At 44.8% G+C, this 18011-nt stretch overlaps 1 protein-coding gene across 1 annotated transcript in view; it reads right to left on the bottom strand.

Annotated features, from left to right (window-relative positions):
• Positions 1 to 433: 433 nt before the first annotated feature.
• The window catches only part of SYDE1 (synapse defective Rho GTPase homolog 1), a 212605-nt gene continuing 195027 nt past the window's right edge, over positions 434 to 18011 (bottom strand). Inside the window, exons 7-8 of the mRNA XM_069603930.1 lie at positions 15071 to 15302; positions 434 to 9855 (exon numbers count right to left, since the gene is read on the bottom strand). Coding sequence (XP_069460031.1) covers positions 9389 to 9855; positions 15071 to 15302 — 699 coding nt within the window. The 3' untranslated portion in view covers positions 434 to 9388. The remainder of the gene's footprint in view (positions 9856 to 15070; positions 15303 to 18011) is intronic.

Here is an 18011-nt window from a genome sequence, read left to right as displayed (position 1 = left end):
CTGCCCAGACCAATGCCAGAGGTTAAGATTAAACGGGAAGTTCACTCAAAAATTTGATTGTCTCAAAAGATAGGCCAAATTAAAAAATATATAGAAAAAATATATTTAAAGAAAGTTCCTATGTAAAATTTTGAGCAAATGAGGCTCAAAGTAAAACATTTCAAGCACTAGGAGGCATCCATTTTGTGAAATGAATTATCCTACTGTGCTTGTGTTTAGCGCTGCTCTCGCAGCAATAATGAAGCAAAAGACAACTTGATATGGCCCATCTTTTGCAACAACATTTTTGAGTGAACTTCCACTTGAATTCTAAACCTTCCAGTCATCACCTCTTGTTTTGGTGGCTTGGCCACCATGGCATTTATATAGTGCAAGGGAACCCGAGATTAGGCACAGGTACATGGAAAATTGCCACAGAAAACAAAAACGCCACTTAAGATATCCTCTCTTTTATTGCATTTTTTTTAAAATACTGAGAATAATATTGTGTGATGGGCAAGGGTGCAATACAACATAGCCCCAAGTCTGTACCTCTATAAAATGTCAACATTAGAATTTCACAAGTCCAAAAATACTGTATCCTCGTAGTCATAATGCAGAGAAGCACAGTTACAAATGACATGATATCCACGTGACATTTATGCTGAATACTGTAAGTGTTCATAAAAAATCGAATATGCAGAAGAGACCGGTGTACTTTGGGTGGCTCTGCTTTATCCACAGTCCGCCAAATCTTCACCACGTATCCGTAGCATTACACAAATATAACTTCATAACAAAACATTAAACATATAACTTAATACTTCAAGGCATGGTCATAATACTTTTAAGTGTAACCTTTTCACATGCAGCCAATGCTTCTTCCGCCGGCTACTGAAAAGATTGGCAGACGAACGGCGCCGCCGCGCTGTGCACAAAGCGATGCGGATTCACATTTTAAAACAGGTCCAACTTGCTCCTGTCGGAAGTCTATGATCCCAAAGTACCAAAAAAAAAATAGGATTGCAAACTTTACCAAGGAAAGCAATAGCAGGTGATTGAACGTAATATGCATTTTTAGCGCACCAGTTACCACGGTAGCGGCCTTGCTGCACAGTGCTAAAAGGGGTTTTGGCCGCAGCAGATACCATCGGAGTAGATTTCGTTGAATTGTTTTAATCAGATTTTGCATCATATGTGAAGGGTGGGTTTACGCTAATAATTAAAGTATGGGTGTTAAGGGTGGAGGCTGCGGGTGGTCTCCCGCCACATATATTTACGGCAAAAAAAAGCATCAACGAAATCTACTGCGATAAAATCTTTTCGGTCAAATCACATGGACCGGAACGGAGGCTTGTCCTGTGCATTTACATGTGTAGATGCAAGAGAAGTGTTACTAGGCAGAGAGGGAGAGGTTTGCATGTTTTGTTTTTATCTCTGGCATTTGGACAAACAGAGGAAGAGTGGTGGAAAGAAACAAAGGGTGAAAGAAGCAGGGGAGGGACACAAAGGACAGGTGTGCACTGTCTGTGCATAGTTCTTCCTCGGGACTCAGCTTTTTTATTGTATAGCTGCAGAGGTCAGTTTCAGTCCTTCCCACTAGGCGGCAGCCGTTCACAATAATCAGAAGCGCGCAGTCGCAAGAGCAGGGGTCTTCAAACTAAAGGACGCGTCCACGTGGGGAGGTGCGAATGCCATAGCTTAAAGCGCCGGTAACAGCCCGTCACCCTAACTCTATTTGAGCCGGGAACTCAGTTATGGAGAAGGAGGCAGAGGAAAGAAAGGCTGTGCTTGTTTATTCTTTAATGGAGAGTGCAACAGACTCATTAGTAGTGGTGGCCCTCAGCCCAGAAAGGTGCTAGATCCCCGGTTCCCTTCAGCCTTCAAAAAAGAAAGACATGGGCAGCGAAAGAAAGGAGAACCAAGGAGCAATAGCAGGAGAAATGGTAGGAGATTAAGAGATAAAGACTGGTGATACAGAATAGTGCGTGCGGGGGGTACAAGAGCAAGACTGGAATAAAACCAGGGCACGCGGGCAGACAGCAGCACAAAGGGAACGAAAAGATGAAGGGGTGCGTGCGAGGGAGAGTAAGGAGACAGAACGGTTAGAGAAGCGAGGGGAAAATAACGGGACGTGCTAGAGAGTAGCTAGAACTGGAGGGGAAAGTGAGAAGAGAGGCTGTACAGAAGACAGAAATTAAGAGAATTGGAAGGAAAGAAGAAGTTGCGTGAGGGAGGCAGGGCTAGGTGGAGAAGAGAGAATGAGATGAAAGTGACAAGTGGAGGACAGGTTAGGGTATAGCATACTGCTAATGCGGTGTGGTGAAGTCAGAAGGAGCTACTACCCAGCGGTATGGCCCCCACAGCCGTTAAACTAGAATAAAGCGGTTTTAAATGTCCTTTCTGAAAGCTGTCAAGTTACTAATGCAGCAAGTATCTTCTGGGAGCAAGTTATAGAGTTTAGCACCCGTAACTGCACAGCTTCGGCCTAAAGCCATAGGGGCCTCTGTGGCCTGTAGATAAATGCTTCAAATCAATTCTCGCTTCAACCAGTGGCCAGTGAAGTCTTCTCATCCTGGGCCTGGTTTAGTGAAGCCGGAATACAGGGCGTCGCAATAGTCCAAGCGGGCACCGACAATGGGCCGCCCGAGCTATAGTCGCACACGGTTTCTCTGAGAGTAGCAGCTTAACCTGCCTCTAAATCATCAACTGAACGTATGTTGGGCGGATGATTCTTTTGAGGATTTACAATCAAAGGGAGTCTAGCGATATCGCTAGCATTTTAACTTTTGATTGGGTTTTTATTATATGTCCTGCTAAGACGTAGTGTGGATAGATGACCCATGCTTTATGCATTTTGGTGGACGAGGCAACAAGCGTCATCTCCTTTTTATCTTTATTTAGCCCAAGGCCATTTTCGGACACCCAATGGGCAATAAGGCTAACAATATGCTGTATACGGACTTGTACTATCCTCTGACTCCTGGTCCAGCCGAAATACAAGCCGAAGAGTCAACAGCGTCATTTTGAAAGGAGAGGTTTCAATTAGATGTTGAAAAGGGTAGAGTAAATACATGCACCCTCCAGAACACCACAATCCACCCTCTCCATTTGGGAGACACCGCTCATTTTGATTCGAGAGGATCTATTCTAAAGAAATGAACTAATCAAATCCACGGGGAAGAGCAAGAGGAGAGAGAAACGGAGGGCAAAAGAGCACAAGGAAGAGAGAAGACAAACTGAAAGGGTCTGAGAAGAACGTTAGCGAGGCGAGAGAAAGGAGGGCAACAGAAAAGAAACAAGAGTGGAGGAGAGAAGACAGACTGAGCGAGGGAGAGAAAGAGCGGTAGATGGAAATAAACAGGAGGGAACCTATAGGATGAGGCGAGAGAGGCAGGGAGCAATATTGAGGTTGGAGAATGCAGCGGGGAGGAGAGGTGGTCGCTGTCACAAGTATCTCACCTCTTATTCAAGCCACTGCCAGAAGGGAGTGGTGGGGCAACATGTTTTTGCGAGTCTTGGCACGGCGTTGCCCTGAACAATAAAGGTTTGAAGGCCACTGCGCAAGAGGAAGGCCACCTTTTTAGACGGGCATCGACTTCCCTATCCTTGGAATGGAACGCACCCAGCTCTTCAAGCATGCCATAGGTCACTCATTGTGAATTGCGGTCACAGTGCATCGGCTTCTGAACCGCAGATGGCCGAACAAAACTCTGATCCGCTCAATTTAGATTCAGGCAGAAAGCACTACAGATAGCTCACATGCCACATAAAGTCACACAGGCTCCCACGTGCTGAAGACCTACTTCTTCAGACTACCACCTTGCAGCCAAATCATGTATATGTTGTGGTCTGCCTTGCCTGTGGTCACTGAAGTAGTGTGCAGCCTGGTGCTACATGCAATGTAGAAGCCATGAGCAAAGATGCAGAACCGGGTCGATGCACGGAGAAATCGTGCGGACAATCAGATTGGCAATCTGGCAGGAACTAGACTAAGCCCCAACTCTACCAACCTATCAGAAGCAGCCAACTGCCAGGCAATACAATGATTTGACGTATGGGCCTATTTACACGTTATGGGAGGAACAGGGTCCTGAACGCACAGGATACCACATACTCACAGCCTTGGCTGTCTCCTGCCTTAACGCGTGGCTCTGAGCTGCCCAACACTGCTAAATAGAAGGCATTGCATTCTTTGGTTTGGGGGTGCTTTGACACAGAAGTGGAACACCAATGAACGTGGCATGAACCTGGGAAGGGAGGCTGAATCCAGGTGTCCTGACCTGCACATTCTGGTCTCTACATGAATGCATAAAGAAACCAGAGCGACCCCACTGATCACTAAAGTAGGCCATCCTCACAAGGCAAATGTCTCGCCGTTCAGTGTAATCTCCTTGTTCGAATGTTTTGAGTTCAGCCTTCAGACTGGACTCCTACAGCCCGGCTAGCAGCGCCCAAAAATTAACATACTGTAGCAAGGTACAAAATACAGCATTTACTATAACCTCTGCAGTGCTTAAGGTGCGCCTCTCTACACCACAAAGTTACTATTTGATAGCAATGTATGAAGCCCAGCTGTAATCTCCAAAAGTTATTAGATCATGATGGCATATAAAGCCAGATTGTCATGTCCCAGTTTTGGCAAATGTAGTGACTATATATACACACACCAGAAAAACAGCCAGGCTCTGAAAACAACAAGATGTGCCTGCTGCAATGGCCCATTAATCATGCATTCAATAACCATTTATCCCTCACCTGTGCCTCCACAGAATTACACAATAAAATGGGGTGTAATCCAGCCAGAACTGCTGTGCCACCTGCTCATGGCATGTGAACCCAATCGAGTCCAGTCATCGGTCGGCATTGCTGGGTCCCATCCATGAAGCACAGATGGCATACCTGTAAATCTGGGCATACCCTTCCTACAGTCCTTCATTAAGTTACTCAGACATGCCAGTGCGCTCACTAAAACGAATAGCACTGGCCAGAGAGGATATTGGGGTATAGTCAAAGCTATATTTTATCGCAGCAGAATTTGTCGAGGGAGAATTTGTATGGTATTTTTGGACGAATTTCAATGTAGCAGGGTGGGTGTGTTTAGGTCATACAAAAGGTGGGGTTGTGGCGTGGTCTCTTCTCGTTTACATTTGCGTGGAAATGTCCAAAAATAAACAATATCCCTCGACCAATTGTTTGAGGAAATCACATGTGCTTATAGATTGGTGAAAAGGCAGTCGAGGGACGAGGTTTTTGAATACTGGACGAAAGGCATTCCTGCGTTTAACTTCCTTCTCATTTCGATAGGGTTCCAAACCCGAGGTTAACAAGAAAACGTAACTGGTGAGCTTCTAGAGTTTCTCGGCAATTCTAAAATGTGGTGAATGGAAATTCATGTGTCAAAGTTCTAACCACTGGTAGTCCCCCAAGCCCCCGTCTGTAATCGCACGCTCAAGTTAAAAAACAAAACAATGGAATGATCCCCATTGGAATTACCAGTGGCTGAAGAGGACCAGTTGAATTGCCACCCATTGCTCTTGGTTCTCACGGAGTCCAGCCACACACACCCAGTACCTTTTAAGAATGACTTGAAATATTTTGCCATGGGCTGGATCGGTCTATGGCTCCAACCATTTTTGATTAGCAGAAGAGCATTGGTCAGCTATGAGAAGATCACTGAAGGTGTAAACAGATGTAGCTTGTGAGGCCAGTTCCAGACATACGTGATGTAGCTTGTGAGGCCAGTTCCAGACATACGTGCTGGGCCGGCCAACGTCCTGCCATTAGAGTGTGCTGCTTCCAACATCAAAAGGTCAATAAAGCATTGTCACTGGGATAAAATCCATCACTTGTCTGGATGCATAAATCCTACAAACTGAAAATCCTGGGAAGACATTCAAGCCATGTTGTCAAACTCCAACCATGAATATCCAGAACGGGTGCCAGACAAAACATAGCTGGCGAAGAAAAAGATACGTTAGTCCACAAGGCTGATGCGCCCAACTGTGATACAGGGGTGTTGCTAGGTCGGGAAAAGATCCAGGGCTACCCTAATGTCGGGACTCGGGGCTACAACCAAAAGACCTGGGGCTATAGCCCCCTCAGAGTCGCCCCCTAGTAACGCCTCTGCTGTGACAGCGTGTGTGCATGTCCCCCAAGACTCTTCCACATTGCTATAGCTCAAGGCTGGATCTTCCACCGCTTTGTTCTATCTTCATGCTGTTCCGAATAGCTTCCGTGAAGGATAGGCATAGTAGCTCGGCTCCGAATTATGAACCGCTGCAATTCTGGCACGCGAGGAGCATTCCGGGCAGCTGCTGCTTCAGAAAGTGAGAAAGGAGAGGGGCTGGGGAGAGAAAACTGGGGGGGGGGGGGCAATTTGTAACACTATTTGGTTAAAAAGGACGTGCCGGCAGGAAGGCCCTGCTGCCTCAATATGGAGGAAAGACCTCTGCCAAGCACCCCAATATCAATAATACTGCGAGGGTATTCTCATCTGCTCAAAGTAAAAGTGCTCTCATTTCTTTCTGCGTCTGCACACCAGCTAGGACTTCAATGCAGAAGCATAAAAAAGGTGCTCATTTGATGCTCTGTATGCAGTGTGTGCATCTGTGTGTGCGCGCGCGTGTATATACATCCATGCATAGCATAAGATATTCTTTTCGTCTCAGAATTACAGTGAGGCACAAAACACAACGCCCCTACAAACGTGGAATACATTCCCATACTAAAACCAATATGGCGGTTTGTGATCGATAGGGGGAATGCCATAAAAACAATTATTTTGCCAACAATTCTCTGGGCCAATTGAAAAGCCAGGAACTTCCCACAATCCCTCAGAGTGTGGATGGCTTTACGTCCAGTGACCCTGTCGCAAGGCACTAAAGCAATACGGCCCCAATGAAATCGGTTTACATACGAGCGCAGCTCCTGCTTCCCCAGAGAGGGCAGTTTCAGAGATGTTGCAATTCCATAGAGCATGGTGGATATCCAAGGCGGCGCCAAAGGCGAAGACACGAGGTCTGCCAGAGAGAGGCAGTCTTCTTTCTAAATATTAGTTTTAAACCCAGTCTTAATAGGATTCCTACTCAATCTGCCATATTTCATAAGTACTGAGGCTCGGTATGTGACCTAGGAGTTGAAATAACTCACTTCAGACAACTTTTGGAGACTGCCTTGTGCCCCACTGGGGAAGAAATTCAGAGAGCTGGGGTTTGAAAACTAAGTTTGGACTACAATGCCCATGCACCCTTACCAATGGCTGTGCCGAGTAGGGATGATGGGAGTTGTAGTCCAAAGTTTCAGAATCCTGCTCTGGAGTGCGATTCAGTAGAGCCGGTTTGTCAGTAACCCCTCCAAACAGGTTTACTTGGGTTATGGTCAAAGCAAAATCTTGACACAAGGAATTTGAACAACTGATGTAGTTACATCTTTGATGCCAATCTTCGTTGCTGGTGTTTGGCAACAGTTGCCCACCTGCATCCAGGTATCCAACATTTGCACCAGTGCTAACATTTTGGCAAATGCAATTAGCACCGGTTTTGCTGGTTACATATTGTGTAATGTGTAATTCAGCAAACTGTTTTTGACCCAATTTGATCCAATCTATGCAGGATTTGTGCATGTGGGCACACATTAAGCATTCCGATGTTTGTACTTGTTTTGCTGTATGACATTGAAGAAGTTTTCCATCGAACAAGGTCACATCTTTCACATTGGAAAAGTCACTAAAAACATGCATTTTTTTGTTCCCTTCTGAAAAGCGTTTACATGTATTCAAAATGCCATCCAACTGCTTCCTACCTAAATTTGGACCAAGGCCAATTTGCTCCATTTCTTATCATGCTGGCAGAAACGAACAGGCTAATCCATTTCAGCCCAGTGCCACTTTTTAAATCTTTACATGCAGGGTTCGCAACATTTCTACTCACCCACTAGCATGGCCAAGGGGGATTTTATGATGGGGGAGTACTCGACCTTGCTGGTAAGTACGGTGATGTTTGAAACTTATTTGACATTTTCTGCAAACTGTTTGCAGTAAATGGCGACTAAAAGTTTCATTGTGCATGGCAGACCACCCACTAGCAGGAGTGTGTCAAATATGAAGAAGGGCTGTGCGGACATGCATCATTTCACAGAAAGCATTGGTACCTTTTTTTGTCACGAGGGGTCAAGTGCATTTCCCTTAGGTTGAGTAGGTAAACTAAGTACCTCGAACGGCAGGCCTAGATGGATTTTAAAGAATGTGCGAGTCATGACATGATGTTCTTTAGGACAAAGCTGGTTTGCTTCACTCTGTACTACAGAAGAAGCAAACTAGTGCTAATTGCATTAGCTTACTTTTTAGCATAAGTGCAAATGTTAGATAATTGTGTCCCTTTTACAACAGTGGCCAGCCACATTTCTTCTGCATGGCATGCCCCCTCCCCCCCCCCATCCTTCGGGAATTATTCCTGCGATGAAGCAGATTCTGCTTGGAACAGAATGTTGTCAAAGTGACAATACCTTTTTAACCAACCCTATATAGAAGGCTGGGTTTAAAAAAATATAAATACACAACAATACTTGGTCCATTTTATGTGAACAATTCCTAAGCCAACTTCTTAATGGCATTGCCAATGGTCTAGCATGGTCTTCCTATAGACACAACTAGAGGAGCCATTATTATACTGGTCTGAGTGAGCAAACCATTGTTCCACAACCTGGGTTTAAGAATGCTGCTGTAAGGAGAAGTAAAACTGAAAGTGCTTTGCAATTCGACGACTACAGAAAATGTCTTTGCAGTGAGGAGTAAAGGATGATCGCACAACACAGATGGATACACAAAGGAAGTAAAGTGCCTGGTTTAAATACAGCGCCTCGTTTACAACTCTGTAGGCCCGACCCTTATTTCAACATTCGTCGGCTAGACTATTTCTCCAAACGCTACAAACGAATGTGCTGGAAACAAAGTAATCTGCTTCTCGTCTCCGATTCAAGGACTCTAGCACTGAGCAGCTTCCCCCTACCTTCAGGGGAGAGGGCCTAATTTGTTCTTGATGATGATTCCTTTCTGGTTGTGCCATTTTCCCAGCCTAGGCTCTGCAACGAAACTGGCTACTGATACCATGGCACCTGTAGGAGTGCCCAAAGGATGCCTTATGCAAGACCCTCAGCTCCAGCAAATCTAACTTGACCTTCTGTTGGTGTCAACCATTTTGCAAATTGTGTCTGCCTGAGTGATTCCCCGGTTTCCTGCAGGACACACAATCAGACCCTAGAGCGGCCAATTCTCTGTAGGCGAGCCTTCCGCTAGACACCTTCATACTCCAAGGAGGTTGTTCTTCTTTCCTGGAAAAGGCTCCATGTAGGCTGCCAAGCATGTGGCCAAGGCACTTTGGTAAGGGCAGTCTCTCAGTTGCCCAAGGGGTCACAGGCAAATGTTAATCTGTTTGGAAAGTTCTCGTTCTAGGTCCAAAATCAAAGCATCAAAGTCCTTTAGATTGAGCCTGGGGCTAAATGGGGTCTCCAAGTCAATTTCCTCAGAGTCATCCACCAGTGCAAAGTCTCCAACAAAGACCGTCCCCGTTTGCGTCAAGAAATTCTCCCTCAGATCCAGGACTTGATTCTCCTCCTCGTTCTCACTGTCTGTTCCAGCCACTTCATCATAGTCCACGTCCACCAGGTTACTGCTGGGAACAAGAAGGAAATCCTGCCCACAGACGCTCCAGTCACCAGCATAGCGGTTACTGGGGGGGCTCTCAAGGCCCCGGCAACGGTTTCTGGATACCACCTCGCTTGGAAAGAGGTCCAGCTTCAGCTGCGTTTTCTGCCGTAGGTAGTCAGTGGGTTTTGTAGAGGTCTTATCCCGGAAATCATGAACTTTCCTTCGAGGATCTGGAAAAGAACGAGGAAAGAGTTATGATTGTCAAATTAATAATACATGCTTCTGAAACAGGTAAAGACTACGATTGCCAGAAATTGTTACCAATAATTGACTTAGCATAAGCAATTTAAGGCGTCAGTTACCCAAATTCGGTCAAGCACCCTAAACCATGTGGAGAATGTGTAGATTTCCCTGGAATATCGTGTCAATTGGGCAATGAGCTACGGAAGTAAAATAATGAGCTCCCTTGTACAATAGTTTTGATGCCAGATATATGGTCTATAGTCACGTGGTGTGAATACTGCTTCCATCAAATGTGAAGGTATGGAATGTTCACTTGTTTCCCTACAACAAATTGTAAAAGGTTTCATTACATTTGTGAAATCAAAGCACAATAAAAATAAAATATAAAAGTGTTCTTTAAATGTGTACAAATTCATTGAACAATGAAAATTCCAAACTTTTGTGAAGGATGATTTATTTCACATGTGAATCTACGACCGATTAAGCTGTAAAACTGTTACGGGTTTTATAGGATGTTTGGTTAGAAAGTTATGCCTTTGTCTCCCTGACTTTCCAGACCCTTCCCCTTTCCCGCTCTGCGTCACCTTTTCTTTTTCACCCTTAAGACCTTAGTCTGGCTTCCATTATGGTAGAGTCGTACTTTGCCTCTTCAAAGACAAGCTTGACACTTTAAAGCCACTACAGTGATGTGCGCAGTATAACAATACTGACAACATAACACAAACCCATGTGCTGCATGCAGGTTATAAAGCTGGACCCTTCCTCTTTGGTGGATAGGAGCAAAAGGTTGGAGTATTTTTAATAGAGCGTGGGCCATACCGGGCATTGTGGGCCCTGAAGACGAGAGTCAAAGGCCCGAGTGCCAGGAGGACCTTTAAAGAGATGTAACAGACCAGAACGCCCAATATGGTCTGAGCTGCAGGCCAGTAGAGACATTATAACCCACCATCGTTAATAAAATGAACATGGGTATCATAGACCCTTGGATGACATACGAATACGCCTGGGCAGTTTATGGGAAATTGGCTGTGTTTATACTCCTCGTTCCCTCGATACTAGTAGAGCGCTGGACAATTCGCAGATAAATCCGGCTCATATAGCTCGCGGATTGTACAATCAGCCCACACACTGGCCCTCCCAGGGATCGTAATAATGGCTGAAATGCCACTGGCATCACCAGCGTGTTCACTGGGGGAAGTCTAGTGAAGGCGTGTAGAAAGTTAGACTAGTTTATGCAGGGGGATATTGGCAACAAATGCAACCATGACACCCTTCCCTCTTCTTTAAAGGAGTCTGCCCTTGCTTGGTCTTGTACCAGTTTTCTTGAGCATTATCGTATAGTTCATATGCTAAACCTAGTCGGTTTTGGTAAGCAACACTGTCTAGTATTAGTTTATCTAGCTTCTCGAAACACATGCAAACATTCGAGGAAGATTTCAATATCCAAACTAGGTCCTCATAAGCCGGGCTGCCAAGTTAATAATGTGGGTTGATTTGTAATTGGGTCCTGTTCTTTTCTAAATATTGGACGCACTCTTAACCTTTTGTGTGTTACCGTGGACATCTGTATTGGGAGTACGGCGACTGTCCGGCCCATAGGAGTACAATTTGCACTCCTATGGCCATGTCAAGTGTTGTTCTCGGCACCATATTGATCAATCAGTGGATTAGTGTAAAATCCTATGGAATGTTTGTGTAACAAGTGATCAACAGAGCACTGCCACTGGATCTAGCATCTAGGCACCTAGATATTAAGACATGGCATCATCTTCAAACACTCCAATTTAAGGAGAATACATTTTTTAAGGTTTATCATTTACCTCCCACTCGTGTATACTAAGTAATCACCACCTAATGAGTGCGCAATGCAGCTTTGCATGCCTGGCACATCCTCTGCTGTGAGTGGTGAACCTCTTGTCAGACTTCTGTGCCTCTCGGCATCCTTGCAGTGACCCCGTACCCCTGTGTAGGATTATAAAGTGGTTGTGGTAGGGTTGTCCGTCTTAATTTGTACAGTCAGGTACTTTCTACAGATAAGGCACATACCCTCCACTTCTGCAGAATGGATGACCAGACTACTGCATTGGTGTACAGACAGGTGGGAGATGGAATCTGAGGAGTCACAAACAGCTTGTGGGCATAAGGCTATTTAACCACCCACTCAAAGACCATGCCCTTGCTATTCCCTAGTGCAATAAGGCCAGGGCTCCAACACTGCCCACACCAATAACCGCATCTTAGATCTTCTAGTATGGTCGCAACTACTGTCTCTGCCCACAAAGAAGGTGAAAGCCAAACGGAGCCACATTGCAGGACTCAAATCTCAGTATTTGCTCAGGGACTGCTCTTCCGAGTAGAGGCCAAAAAGGGGATATTGGATATCATTCTGACATTTTCAGGCGCAGTAGGCTAAGGCCAGAGACTAAGTAGGGGTGATACATATGCCAAGTTAAACACATCAGAAACACTTCCTGTAGAAAGAGTTCAACGTGCGTCTTATTTTAAGAGTCGGGGGGAGTACACATCTTTTGGGATGGGGACCAGGAATCTAAGGATTGGGCTTGTGAGGGACCATTTCTACAGATTGATGGCGGGGGAGATGTTGTCATACATTGGTCTGCATCCAGAGGTTTTGGATTACCGCTCCCATGATACCTCACCATTGACTCTGCCAGGGCGGGGGTGGCTGTGGTACAAAATACATGGAGAGCCAGAGGCGGCAGACCCCTATTCTCAGAACATATGCCCTGATGCATTTTGGTCATTTTAGCCAAGAAGCACTTCACTATTTTCTCGCAAATATCTTGCAAGTGAGCAATCTTCATTTGTCCGCGCTAAAGGATTTTGAAGGCCTCTAATGAGTTTGTATAGAGTTTTCAGAGGAAAGACTGGATTATGGAGTTTCTTAATCTTAAATTTCTTTGCTTTCAGGATTGAACTGTAATGCATCCAATCATCACGCAAGTTCCAACTGCACAGAAGGAGTGTAACGACAATGCTGTGTTCTTTCCAAGATGTTTTCTGTTCTTTTCATTGGGGTACAGCCTCTCAATTTTGATCATGCATTAACCCTAGAGTCATGGCCCAAGTCAATTTTCTCTACCAATAGCTTTGGGGCAAATCGACATTCTCAAGGTTCCACAGTTGGCAAATTCAGGGTTTGTTTGGAACTTACACAGTTCATGTTTGGATAATGGTTTCCAGTTCCAAGCTACTGTACAGGGAGGGACTAGATCATTTGGCTAATGGATCCCAGTTCCGGGGTAGTACAAACTGTGGGACTACATAGTTTGTAGTCATTTTTAACCATTGCAAAGATGAGGGCAGAGTAATCCATCCACGTGAATGGCAGAATAGTTGAAAGAAAAGACATTCATTCTACTTCCTTCCATGATTAGGTGATGAAGCAGTGCTGTGGATGCTCTATGCAGACACTATATTACTAGACTGCACCCCCATTGGATTGCAGCATTCTAATGATGCCATCTCTACATACGCTATGTCAAATTACCTTCCAATCAAGAAAAATCAAAATTATTGATAGTTGGTAAGAAACACACTGCTAAGAACAAATTTGTTTGGAAGTTAGAGCAGCATCCTTGGGAAGCGCTCTATCGGTATATATAGATAGGATTTCCTATAGAATCTTCTCCTGTGAAATACTTTTATGAAGACCATATTTCAATAAGCATTTGGAGTAAGTGGGTGGTAATCAAGAGATTTATAGCACACAAGGGGGCAACAACAGAGGAGCATCCATCCTGGCCTTCTTTATGGCCTTGAGGTAGTACCAGAGAGATATGTGGAATGGACGCAAGGAGGGAACAATTTAGCGATCCATCTTCGGTCTGCCCAAATCGGTTCCAGTAGAGGCAGTAAGGAATGAGTTAGGGGTTCAGTCTATTAGATCTTGCTGGTTAAAGCAGCATTGTAAAGCTTGCATACAACTTTCTGCTCCTGCTTCTGGAGATCGAAGTTTAATGAACAATGTGTGAATTTTGAAGGACACTCCTCCATCCCTTTTCTATAACATAGTTTTTACTGTTGACTGTTCCGAACACTTAGTTTGTCCGGAAAAGAAGATTGTTCAATTGACATAGTGTTGAGAATGTAACTAAATTGGCGGGTATAAAAAAACGCTACAGTAAATACATTCTCCAGAGCCATCAGCTTGGCACTCCACGTTCCTACCTTGCCAAGCTTTGTTTTGAGAAATTGAAAAGTTTTACAGTTTACTGGCACCTGAATATCCTTCCGGCTCTTGAACACATTGGTAGTTGGTCCAACATTCCTGCCGAAGAGAGACGCTGTAGGTTATGCAATACCACAGTGGAAACCTCTCACCATGTTTGTCCTTGCCTACAAATTTCTCATGTTAAAGGATATCGGGACTCGTCAGCAAACATGGATTTATTTTGTATCCGATCAGTTTTGGAGGTCTCTATATTCTACAGAGTCTTCAGTTATTGCTGCTGCTGCATTTTACATAAGGCGTGTGTTCGCTACTTACATTGCACTAATTGAGTTTTTCATGTCTTTCCGATTAAATGTATTGTGTTAGATATTTTGACATTTTGAAGCACATTTATGTGGAATTCTTATTGATGTTTTGTGCTGTAGGTTCTGACCTTTTTAAGAATGTTTATGAAGTGCAGCTTGTTTTTATCTTATATGTTATGATGTGCATGTGCCTAAGGTTATGATTAGCCGGGTGCACTAATAATAAAAAAAAAAAAACTTACTGGCACTCTGCCACCAGTAATACCGGAATATCGGGCCACAGAGACTGAGGGCAGTTTGCCGGTATCCCGCCGGTAGCACCGGCAGGATACCGACAAACTTAGAATGAACCACCTTGTCTGCTCACATACAACAAACCCCACAAAAGAAATGATCAATGGAGTGCGGTGGTCCACAGATGTTTAGGTCATTTAACCAGAGACTTAGAAGAATGTTTTCGGGTAATGTGCAGCTTCTATCATCCTCTTTTCGTACCCTAGGTACCTGCGTTGTCTCTCAATGCAGTCCGATCTGTTAGCAATACATTAGACCTCTTATTCTTTTCAAATACTGAACTTTTTTTTACTCTTACCGGATCCAACGTGTCTTTCCTACATGATTATGACTTGTTCCCACCAACCTGGTTGCCTTAATTTCACATTTCATAGATTCAAATGTTCTCGTCAATTTCCCTGTACTCACTTGGCCAGACCTGGAGCAGGTAATGCAGGACCTCAATGTGTCGCTTAAAGTCCACAGCGCTGGCGATCTCCCCACAGTGGGCATAGCTCCGAGAGCCCTGCCGCATGGGGTCCTGGTTCTGGGCCAGTAGAACGGGCCCAAAACACACAGCAATGTTTTGTGCATTCATGCGGTTGTAGTCGCGGTAGGAGGCCACCACACTCAAGTGGTTCAGCAGCATGGTCAGCGTGGCCTGTGAGCAGAAAAAAGAATTGCAGGATTGTAAATGGATTGTAAATTCTGAAGATCGCTCCATGTGCTTATTGCCGGCTTATCTCCTTAGATAGAACTTTAAATGTCAGCGTCTGCTTAAAGCCAGGATACATCAGAACTGGAATAACGCTCTCTGGAAATAGAAAAGCAAAGGTGGAAGCAAAACAGCACCAAGAAGGCAAAAAAGGCCACACAACGGCAGAAAGAGGAGAGAGCACGCCACATAATGAAAATAAGTGGGAGATGGAACGGCAGAATGAGGAAATCAGGGGAGCTAAGAAATTGCTGGAAAGAAAGGAAGGGTAAATGGTAGACAAAAAAACTGCTTTAAATTCCAAGGTGAATATCAGGAGGTCATACTGCAGTAGAGAAAAAAGAATCTCCATCTGCTGAACTCTAGGATGTATAGAGACTTTGGGTCCCCCATCGAAAGCTCCTCCACCCAGTGGCCTCATGCGCTGGAGAATTAACTCTACTTCATCAGGAAGACCGAGGACACAAAACATTCTCTCTCTGTGGCACTCGCAGATCTGACATGACTTTGACCCCCGACTACAGCCCCCTTCCCTGCGTTCAAGCCCATTACCGAATCACTGCTTATTTAACACATTAGGAAAATGAATACTTCCGTGAAACCTTTGCAGGGAGTCATGAAACCGGCTGCTTAACCGTCCATTCAGTTTCAGTCCAGTAGATTACGGATGAACCTCTTTGGTCTCACTATGCCAATTCCCCAGCAATCATCAGCCTCCTGGAGCTCTCTGTGGCTTTCAAAACCATTACCCACGTCGTTCTCTTAAGCCATCTAAAAAAAGGACTCTGGTCTAGCAAAGGATTACCTTGATTTCATCTTCATTCCTCCATGACAGAGAATCTCTGTTCAGCTCTGTTTTTGTTCTGATCGACCATCTAACTGTGGGGTTCCCCAGGGTTCAATTCTCTCCCCTGGCTGTTTAATGCATAACTGAATGTTCTCACTAATATCATTACTGCTTGCACTTCCACCTTCCACTCCTAGGTCACTGATATTCAAATCTTGTTTACACTTTAGGGTCACCCTGAAAGACCTTTCGTAAATCGGACTGTCTGCTACTCATCCTTAGTTTCTCCATTTGTTTATGTAAAATCACAGGGAAAGCAATGTATTTTTGGCACAAAAACGCTTACAAAATGTACCATTGACAACAGAGTGGAGGACATGGGTCCTTTATAATAGGGTAAGAGAATGGGACTTGAAGACCAGATGTTGCAGGGGAAAAGTGGAAACAAGCCAGGGATGAGGACAGGACAACATAGGAACGGGATGGTGGAGAAAGTGCTTATTTAAGGATGAAGGGGTGATGGAAATGTGCTGTAAGTTTTCCCATAACGGGTAGGGAGAGAAGGAAACTGGGTGATGCAATAGCGTAGACTGCTAGGAAACAGGTTCTTCAGAAAGGAGAGCTTTGAGGTTGGGTTGAAATAGTGGCATAGTTGGAGTAGTATGGAGAGGAAGAGCATACCAGAGTAGGGGAGCGATGGTAGAGAGTGTGAAAATGAGAGGGAGCACAGCCAGCTCAAGTTGTGGCAAGAAGGTGAGCGGAGGATGATCCTAACGAGCGAGGAGGAGAGTGAGATAGGTATGGAAGCAGCATTGTTGGGAAGGCAATAGAGGAGACCGGCACAGTAGGCAGAAAGGACTAAGGAGGAGATTAGCTGTTTAGCAGTGTTGAAAGGAAGAGGATTGTGGATTTTTTCCGATATTGAGGAGGAGGAGTCTGGATGCAGTGCCAGATTTACAGATGAGCGAGAAGTTGTGTGATGGGTCGACGATGACACCAAGGTTACGAGCAGAAACAGAGTAAAGAAGGTAGCCCGGTGAGAATAAAAGAAGAGTGGGAGAGGAAGAGATCGCCTGTTTGGCTGGGAAGTAGAGCGCTTCAGTCTTAATGGAGATGAGCATGAGTGAGATGGCATTCAATATTTGAAGGGGAGTCAGCTTAAAGTATTTGACAACAGCTCATCGGGTAAGGAGTTGAAGTAGAAGAAGATCTGATTGGTGTCAGCGAATAATTGATAGGAGATCAGGGTGCCAAGAGCTGAAATATAGAGAGTAGAAAGAAGTGGACCAAAGACAGACCCTTGGGGAAGTCCAACAGTAAAGGGTGTGAGTGAGGAGGTAAGGCTGTTCCAGGATACTTAAAGTGTCTGGGGGGAAAGGTACGAGGCAAACAATGTGAGGACCTTATCTCAAATGCCAAGGAGAGAGAATGAAGAGAGAAGGTCAGAATAGTCTACCGTATCAAAGGCAGGAGAGAGATCAAGAATAAGAATAGATTAAAGGTTTGAATGACGAACGGAAGAGATGAAGTTGCTTACATTGAGGGCTGTCTTTGTAGAATGCATAGGTCGAAAGCTAGATTGAAGAGCGGTCCCACAGGTTGGGAGTATCAAGGAACTCAGTGAGTCGATTGAAAACTACTCGCTCTAGGATTTTGAAATAGTGTGGTAGAAGAAAGACCGGACAGTTGGGATCTATACCAGGTTTTCTAAGGAGAGTGATGACAGTAGTGGTCTTAAAGGATGAGGGTAAAAGTGGCAGTCAGCAGAGGAGTTGCAACACTTGGAGTTACATTGTGAGTGAACAGTGAGTTACACATTGTGAGTGGACAGTTGGGGTATAGGAAGGGTTAGCCTTCAGGAGTAGGGC

This window comes from Ambystoma mexicanum, chromosome 3q (assembly GCF_040938575.1).
Source record: "Ambystoma mexicanum isolate Mex_15411 chromosome 3q, UKY_AmexF1_1, whole genome shotgun sequence".
NCBI lineage: Eukaryota > Metazoa > Chordata > Amphibia > Caudata > Ambystomatidae > Ambystoma > Ambystoma mexicanum.
Note: the sequence above shows the minus strand (reverse complement) of the source record. Positions and strands in the feature narration are given on the sequence as shown.